The sequence below is a fragment of the Ciconia boyciana genome, chromosome 12 (assembly GCF_034638445.1).
Source record: "Ciconia boyciana chromosome 12, ASM3463844v1, whole genome shotgun sequence".
Lineage (NCBI taxonomy): Eukaryota > Metazoa > Chordata > Aves > Ciconiiformes > Ciconiidae > Ciconia > Ciconia boyciana.
In genome coordinates this window covers 22,230,771-22,239,414 of record NC_132945.1, presented here as the reverse complement: position 1 = coordinate 22,239,414, position 8,644 = coordinate 22,230,771, and the positions used below count along the sequence as shown (strand labels likewise).

Here is an 8,644-nt window from a genome sequence, read left to right as displayed (position 1 = left end):
GTCTGGCAGCTGTTTGCAGCTGGCTGGGAGCATCTTGCAGCAGGCTTTTCCAGAGGAGGGGAAGGGGGGGAGAAAGGAGAAAGTTAACGCAGGCTGTCCCTTGCCGCTGCCTTCCCGTTTCATCAGCGGCTCCGCATACATGCGAGGGCTGGCTTATGAACAGTATTTATTTTTACTCGCTGCACGCAAAAAAGAAAGGGGTTGGGGGGACGGGGACGGGGACGGGGTCGCTTTGCGCTATAAATAGGCGGCAAAAGGTAGCCGTGCCCCGGGGAAGGGAGGAGGACGGGGCAGCCGGCACCGTGCATCCCCGGCGGCGGGTGCGCAGCGCCTGCGGGTCCTGCGCGGGTCCTGCGCGGGTCCTGCGCGGGGCCGGGCGCGGGGGGGCGGCGGCGGCGGGGCGCCTGTGGGGAGGAGCGGGAGCTGAGGGCGAGGCTTCCCCCGGGCGAGGGGTGCGTGTGGGGCGGGGGATAACGGCGTATCCCGGGCCGGGGGGCCCTTCCCGGGGAAGCTGCAGCCGGGCTGGGGGAGGAGGAGGGGATGCGCCCTGCGGCGGGCGGGGGCGGCCCGGGGCGGGGTGTCCCGGGGCTCGGTGCGGGGCTCGGTGCGGGGTGTCCCGGGGCCCGGTGCGGGGTGTCCGCGGAAGCCGGTGCGGGGCTCGGTGCGGGGTGTCCCGGGGCCCGGTGCGGGGTGTCCGCGGAAGCCGGTGCGGGGCTCGGTGCGGGGCGTCCCCGGAAGCCGGTGCGGGGCTCGGTGCGGGGCTCCAGCGGAGCCGGCGCGGGGCTCCCCGGGCTCGGCGCGGGTGGCGGCGAGGGGCTCCCCGGGGCCGGCGCGGGGCTCGGCGCCTCTCCCCGCTGCCGGTGCCCGGGTCCGGCGCCGGCGCCCCTCACCGCAGCCCTCTCCCTCTCTCCCCAGCGATGCTGCACGGCCCCGCCGCCATGGGGGAGCCGTGGCAGCCGCAGCCGCAGCAGCAGCGGCTCCCGGGGCTCGGCAACGCCTCGGAGCCCAGCGCCTGGCCCTCGGCGGCGGGCGGGCCGGGGACGGCGGCGCCGGGCGGCGGCGGCGGCGGCGGGGCCGGGCCCGGGCCCGGGGCCGGGGCCGGGGCCGGCGGGGCCGTCAGCCCCTGGGACATCGCGCTGTGCGCCACGGGGACGGCGGTGGCGGGGGAGAACGCGCTGGTGCTGGCCGTGCTGTTCTACACGCCGAGCCTGCGGGCGCCCATGTTCCTGCTGATCGGCAGCCTGGCCCTGGCCGACCTGCTGGCCGGGCTGGGGCTGGTGGCCAACTTCGCCGTGCGGTACCTGCTGCGGCCGCCCAGCGAGGCGGCGGAGCTGGGGGCGGCGGGGCTGCTGCTGGCCGCCTTCTCCGCCTCCGTCTGCAGCCTGCTGGCCATCACCGTGGACCGCTACCTGTCGCTGTACAACGCGCTCACCTACCACAGCGAGCGCACGCTGGGCTTCACCTGCGCCATGGTGCTGCTGATGTGGCTGCTGTGCCTGGGCGTGGGGCTGCTGCCCCTCCTGGGCTGGAACTGCCTGCGGGACCAGAGCGCCTGCAGCATCCTGCGGCCCGTCACCAAGGACAACGCGGCGGTGCTGGCCGTCACCTTCCTCCTCCTCTTCGCCCTCATGATGCAGCTCTACCTGCAGATCTGCAAGATCGCCTTCCGGCACGCCCAGCAGATCGCCGTCCAGCACCAGTTCATCGCCACGGCGCAGGCCACCTCCACCCGCAAAGGGCTCTCCACCCTCTCGCTCATCCTCGGCACCTTCGCCCTGTGCTGGATCCCCTTCGCCATCTACTCCCTGGTGGCCGATTCCACCTACCCCGCGGTCTACACCTACTCCCTGGCGCTGCCCGCCACCTGCAACTCCCTCATCAACCCCATCATCTACGCCTTCAGGAACCCAGACATCCAGAAGTCGCTGTGGCTGGCCTGCTGCGGCTGCGTCCCCGCCACCTTCTCCTCCAGACCAAGGACATCCAGCGATGTGTGAGGACTGGGCGCGGAGCGAGACGCGCTCCCTCGCTCTCCTCCTCCTCCTCCTCTTTTTCCCCTCCGTCCTTATTGTTTCCTACCGGGAGGAAGCCCCCGGCCAGCCCATCTCGTTCCATGGAAAGATGGCCGAAAAGAGAGAAAAAGGCAAAGGGAAAAAGAAGGGGGAAAGGAAGAGAGAGCAGAATGATAATGGTTTCCTTTAGAAATGTTATTTTCTTACACATTTTATTTTTTATTTAAAAACACAAAACACCAAAAAAAAAAAAAAGAAAAGAAAAAAAAAGCATCTCCGTACGATGGCGTTTCTCTCCTCTCGGGGTAAGGAGCCAGGGGAGCAGCGGGCTTGCCAGCCCTGGCCGGGTGGCTTCCACCCCCCGGGGGCACGTCCCACGAGTGGCAGCCGCCGGGAAGGCCACAGGAGCCGGGGGGGTGTGTCGAGTCCCCCACGGCGGGGCTGGTCCCCACGCGTGGGGCGGTTGTGCGGGGCGGGCACCCCTTGTCCCCCCCCTCCGTCCCCCCCAAATCAGGTCTTGCAATGCTATGCAATAACGGGGGGGCGGCCAGCTCCGGCGCGGCGGGGCGGGGGGCCGGAGGAGCGCAGGGAGCCGGGGGGCTGGGGCGGAGGGGACCGGGGGCGGGGAACGATGCCTGTCTGTTTCTATGTGGTTTGCGAAGCACTTTGAGAACCTGCGGGTAAAGGCACTTTAGGGAATGGCCGTCGTCTCGGGCTGTCGCAGGGATGGGGGTACCCGGGGAACCCATTCCCCACCCCCCCAAAAAAAAAAAAAGGTGACGGCGGGCAGGGTGGGGGCTCTCGGGGTGGCGAGGGCAGCCGGGGTGCCCCGCACCCCAAGGCGCTGGGAGGCCGAGGAAGGGCTCTCCTGCCCGGTGTGGGGCCGTGGGGTGATGCCCCCCCCCGGCTGCTCCCCGCCACACTGCTCGTTTACACGGGGTGGGATTTTCATCCAAAGACGGGTCCGGGCTTGCTGGGGTCCCCTAGAGGGAAGCCTCTGTAATCACACGTGTTATTCCGGATGCTACCAGTTTAACTGGCTTCATTAGAGAAGCTACGCTACCCTCATATTCCTCTACATGTGCTTTGTGGTGTTAGTGAGACCATGATGAAGTGTCCTTTATCTTGTGCTTTCTTTTGGCCGAGAGTGGAATAGTTAAAATTCGTTCACTTAAAAAAGCAAGCAAGAAACCAAGCGACCTTCAGAGAGATGGCAGGGCTTGGGGCGAAACGCCTAGGGTGGCTCGGGGTGAAACACCCAGGGTAGCTTGGGGCGAAACGCCTAGGGTGGCTCGGGGTGAAACACCCAGGGTAGCTTGGGGCGAAACGCCTAGGGTGGCTCGGGGTGAAAGAGGTGGTGGATGCTGCTGGGGCCCGGCGTGGGAACAGCTCCCTGGTTGCAGCAGGAGACCCCCCACCAGCTGAGCCTGCTGTCCCAAACACGTTGCTCTCCTTTAGAGACAAGCACTGCCATCTCCAGCATCCAAAACGCCCCTCTTCAAAGCAGGAGCTAGGTTCTGCTGCACCACGGGCAAAACGGACGCAGGTTCCTATCAACGCAATCCAACGGCACCAAACCATAGCACGTGTACACCGTAGTTTCGTGGAAAACAGAAATGTTCTTGCTGTGTGAGGCCGCAGTGGGTACGAAGCCACTTTCTGGCTGGATACAGGCACAACTGTATTTTCTCTCTGGATCTGTGCAACGAATTTCTCGCTCCTCAGAGCTAAGTGCACATGAGAAAGCTGTGAATCTCCAAAGTGTGCCTGGGGCTTGGGCTTATTGTCTCCCTTGGAAAGGTGGCCAGTGTCTCTTTGGTTTTTTTCATTTCCTTTCTCTTTTGAATACCCTGGGCAATGGGCAGTAGGCACAATTGACTCAGCATACATTTAAAAGTAAATATACATATAAGAAAAAGTTATATATATATATATATATATAAGCACTTTTCTCTGCTCATTTTATTTCTTCTGGTTCCTGTAAGTGCAGCCAGGTCCCTGCAGTTCCTCAGTGTGAAAACTCAAGACAGAGTTAGTTTAAACCATTTTTGAAATTTTGTGAACATTTTGAAATGTTTTTATACAACCCGATCTAGAAGACAGTATTTATTTCTCTGGGCAGCTCATTTTGTGTCTTTAAATGAAAGGCAGATTAACTAATCAGCTCTAGAGAAACCTTGACATGAAAAAAGTTGCATTTTCTTGGCTTTCCTGTCATTTCCCTGCTGTTGAAGATTCTGATTTTAACAATATTCTTTTTAGAGCTTAATTGTATACCTGAAGCTTGTCTCCGTTCGAGGGATCCGTTGATCAGCTTTGACAAAGGCATACAAGGGTCAATGGAAAATAATTTTCCCCTCTGGCCCTCCACAACCACAGGAGAAAGATTTGGGATGTGAGGAGCTAAAGCTGAGGATCCAGTCCCTACCAGACAGCTGAGTGAGAGGGGAGGTGGCGATGGCCTCGCCGAAATGCTTGGTACTCGCCCAAACACACTTACAGCAACTTTGTCAAAGGCAAAATCTGCTGCCTAAATTCTGGTCCTTGCACTAAGGAGACTTTTATTCTGCTGCACTAATCCAGCTCGCAGTCAGTATCAAGATGTGGCGCAAGTATATTGCATGCTCAGATTTAGTGTGAAATGCCGACCTAATTTTTTTTCCAAGTGATTGTCCAGGACCTCTCCCTTGGAGACCATTAAAGGCGGCCATGGAAGTTGTTAAAAACGCTTGATAGGCTCCAAAAAAAGTCTCAAGAAATCTCGTCTAAAGAACATTTTGATAAATTGGAATTTTTGCCGTCTTTCCACAAAATGAAATTAAATGCATTTTCTAGGTGTTTTTTCCTTTGCTGTTTTCCCTTTTCTTTCTTATAGTGGAAAGAGGGGAAAACAAGGAGAAGTGAGGAAGAAGATAAACAGGTATGAGTTCACCTGCCACGCATTGCGTTGTGGAAATCTCTGACCATTTTACCGCACCTTTGCTTTGGTGATTTTTTTTTTTTTCCTAAAGAAAATCTTTCACTGGAAGAAGTTTTCAGTGACAATGTTGGACATCAGTGATGACGTTGGATGTTGGAGCCTCCTTATGTTGGAGATCAGGAGAGCTAACTTAAAAAAACTTTAAAATACTTACCAAGTTAGTAATGCTGTGTGCAGGGGGGGAATGCCCTGGTGTCCTTCAGTGCTGGCTTTGGGGCATGTTTAGTACAGAATACAGGGCCTGGTTTTGGATGAGGTCATGTTGCCATAAACAAGGAGCAGCTCCTGTGAATGTAGTGGTATCACATGTGGATGGGGCACCAACTATAAGAGGAGCACTGGAATACAGAAAGGGTTTTCCAGCACAGTGAATCCTCTGTGGACTCAAAACATCTGGAAACATGGTGAAAAGAGCCAAGCGGCCCCTGTCTAGCTCCTGGGCATCATGAGAAGGACACAGAGCAACCAGGGCATGGCCCATCGTTCTCCATTTTCTGGTATTGAATGTATTGGTAAGCCTCCTCCAGCTGGGATTCCTATGTCACAAGTCATTAGAAAAGTTGAGGTCTATAAAAGCCCTTGATGTAATTATTGTGCTTCTCAGATGAGATACAAGGGGACAGTGGTAGTTCTGCAAAGCACAAGGTCTTTAGCTGGTGGAAATTTGCAGATGTCCGTTGATTTCCACAGAGCCTCTGTGGCCACTCCAGGTGGAAACTGGACCTGCTTGGAGAGGGCTGGTGGGCATTTAGTTGGGAAGACCTCCGTGTCCTCACCCTGGCGAACAACCCAGGTCTTGCCATTGTACCTTCGGAAACTGAGCTTTGCAAATAGCTTTTGATAAAAGATGAAGGGGCCAGACCCTGGCCCCGCTTACACTCACATCACTTCTGGACCCTACAGGAGCTGGTCTAGACTTGCAGCAGCAGAAACAAGCAGCACATCGGTCTTGAGCAATTACACGAGGTATCTAAGCTTATGGCAGAGATCAACGTAGCCAGGGAAATGAATCCGCTGCTTCTTTGGTTGATTTATTTACAGGTTTCTACTTGACTTTGGCTTTTCTACCAAGAGTTGGGAGCAAGCAGAATGGAGATATGAAATGCTTTCTGTGTTGGTGGTCGGCTGTTTTAGTTGAGGGGATGAGGAAAGGGCAAGGAGGAGAAAGAAAAACATTCCTCCGATACACTGTGAAAAGGCCAGGGACACCGTTGGATGGGACGTAACCACAGCTGCACGAACGCCCTGAGTTTCGTGGAGATGTGCTAGGGGTGGGTGTGAGCTTGTGCATTTACAACAAGCCCTTGTCCCTGTCCCAGCGTGTTTCAACTGAGAAATTAAAAAAAAAAAGCTAATAAAATGTACAGATTCTACCAACGAAGTTGCTTAGGTTTTTTTCCCTTTCCATTTTGTTCAGTTTGGGACCTTGAGCAGTGAAAACGTCTCTTTTTAGCCAACTTCCTTTCAGTAACCAGCAGTAAATATCTCAAGGATCTCGGTCCTGATGTGGCAGCCACAATTTGTTCACCTCAAACAAAGAGTTTTAATTGAACTTTGAATAAAAACCCAAGAAACCATTACTGTTCTCAGTAGGTGATGAAGTACCTCTTTCTCGTAGAAGCATCAAATTTGGGGTGGGGAGGTCTTTAAAAAGCCATGGATCTTGGTAATCACTTGTGTTGATGTGTATTGACCAGCATCGACAACTCACTTGATTGTTAACAATTAATTAACAGTTCACTTTTAATTGTCAGGAATAATTGTTCAATGCACGTGGTATTTCCTTGTAACTCCTTTCATTCACGCGCAACCTTTTCTCTCGGTGTGGCGGTCGTGCTGCCCTACAGCCGACAGCTTCGCTTGTACCGTTTGTTCCTTTTCTGTTAACAATGCAGTTACCCACTGCAAACCCCCCGAGAGCCGCCCTTCCTGCTGTCCCTGCAGCCCGGGAATTAAGCTGTCCCATTCCCATTGGAAAACTCTGCAATACAGAGCATTACAGAGATAAAATGGATTTTCAGTAGAGAAGACCCAAATCAGAACGGATGATCCAAAGCTCTTTTGTCCCTGACTTTGAGGGATGTGAATAAATTGTCTCCACCTCCAGGGGTAATAGTTGCCTTCACAAATTCTGCTCCATGTCAAGCGTAATTGTGTCTAAACCAAGGTTATTCCTTCACAATTTGAGCACGCTGCAGTGGGCAGGACGCTGGATGTCTGACAGCACATCGTATCGATAGCCACTGAAATCACAAGCACAGGTTTACGACCTTATTGCAGGATCTGGAAGTTGGAAAACATCTGGCTCGTCCCAGGAAAAGCTCTTTTCCAACTGGGCAGTATCTGGCTAAGGATGAGAGGTAGTGCTGGCCACTGCTGGCAAAGCAGGCGTCCTTCCGCGTCTCCTGCAGCCTGGCCTCTTGGGGCTGCCTTGCCTTTCCTCTACACCACGTAGAGAGTGACAAGGACTGGGCTCGTTTCTGGTGTCTCTTTGAGTAGGTCAGAATCAGGCCCCAGGCAGGATAAAGAGCGTCCTCCCTAGCGAGCGAATCCTCTAGCTCGGAGGGAGGGATGAGCTTCTGGTGGCAAAACTGAGCAAGAGACTCAGCCGGACTGGGGTGGCCCAGGGCCAGATCCTGCTCTGTGGTCACCAGCGCGGCCCTGCAGTCGCCCTCCTGAGGCTCTGAAACCCAGATCAGCGGGGCCAGGCTTCGGGCAGTGTCTGTCGGAGTCGCCTTCAGCAACGCAGAGGGACAGAGCGGGAGTCGGTTGTCCCCATTCCCAATCCTGCCTCCCGTCCTGTCTGCTTCCCCAGGATCGAGGCCATTTCACAGCAATCAGGACAGCAACTTGTTTTGATGTAAGTGTTTTCATTAGCTTTTTTAACTTGACCGGGAAAGTTTATCTCAAAAATGTACAGTTATCATTCAGTTATGGTTGAATCAAGCCCCTTCGATGAAGCACTTTATGAACGAGTGAAAACAAATCAATGCTGTTATTGCACTGTATCTCTATTGTGTATAATATTATACATTCATCTGTAAGAGTAATTTATTTTTATTACTGTAAATAAAACTGTTCAAGTGATTTGTCAAGAGGATATCAAAAAATGGGGGGGGAGGGTTAAAATTAAAACATTTGAAGATCTGGGCTCCTGTCCCAGGTATGTGCCATACTGTGCGTGTCTGTGTTTTTATTTCAGCTGAAGCGAGTCTAGTACAGGTTTCTCCTTTCCCTCACCCGGGGCCTGTGTTTCCACTTGGATCGCAATGAGCTGGTTGAGGATAAGAACTGCTCGCGACATGGATTGTACGGGTTGGGAAGGAACGGCTCCTGCTGCTCGGAGCCTCCACGCAAAAGGATGGAGACTTTTCCATCAGCAAGCCATCCTCTGCCCTCTGATTACCCAGGCGGTCAGGGATTAAATACCCATGGGAATGAATTGATCTTTGAGAGCTGATTTCTCCAAATGAAGGGTTATAGAGATATCACAGCTTTCTGCTGCTGCTTCTGTGCCCTGCCTCTAATAGAGAAGGGAGCATCACAGGGCTGATAACTCAGCAAAGGGACCCAGCGAGGGCAAGCCAACAAAAAGCCGAACCCAAATCTACTTTAACCTCTTAAAATCTTTATTTTTTTTTTTTAATTAGCA

The 8,644-nt window shown here is 54.5% G+C and overlaps 1 protein-coding gene across 1 annotated transcript; it reads left to right on the top strand.

The window, feature by feature from the left end:
- The first annotated feature begins 917 nt into the window (after positions 1 to 917).
- LOC140658607 (G-protein coupled receptor 12-like) lies at positions 918 to 1,997 on the top strand. Its single transcript, XM_072877244.1, has one exon. It carries the CDS (start codon positions 918 to 920, stop codon positions 1,995 to 1,997), a length of 1,080 nt encoding a protein of 359 aa, XP_072733345.1.
- The last annotated feature ends 6,647 nt before the right edge of the window (positions 1,998 to 8,644 follow it).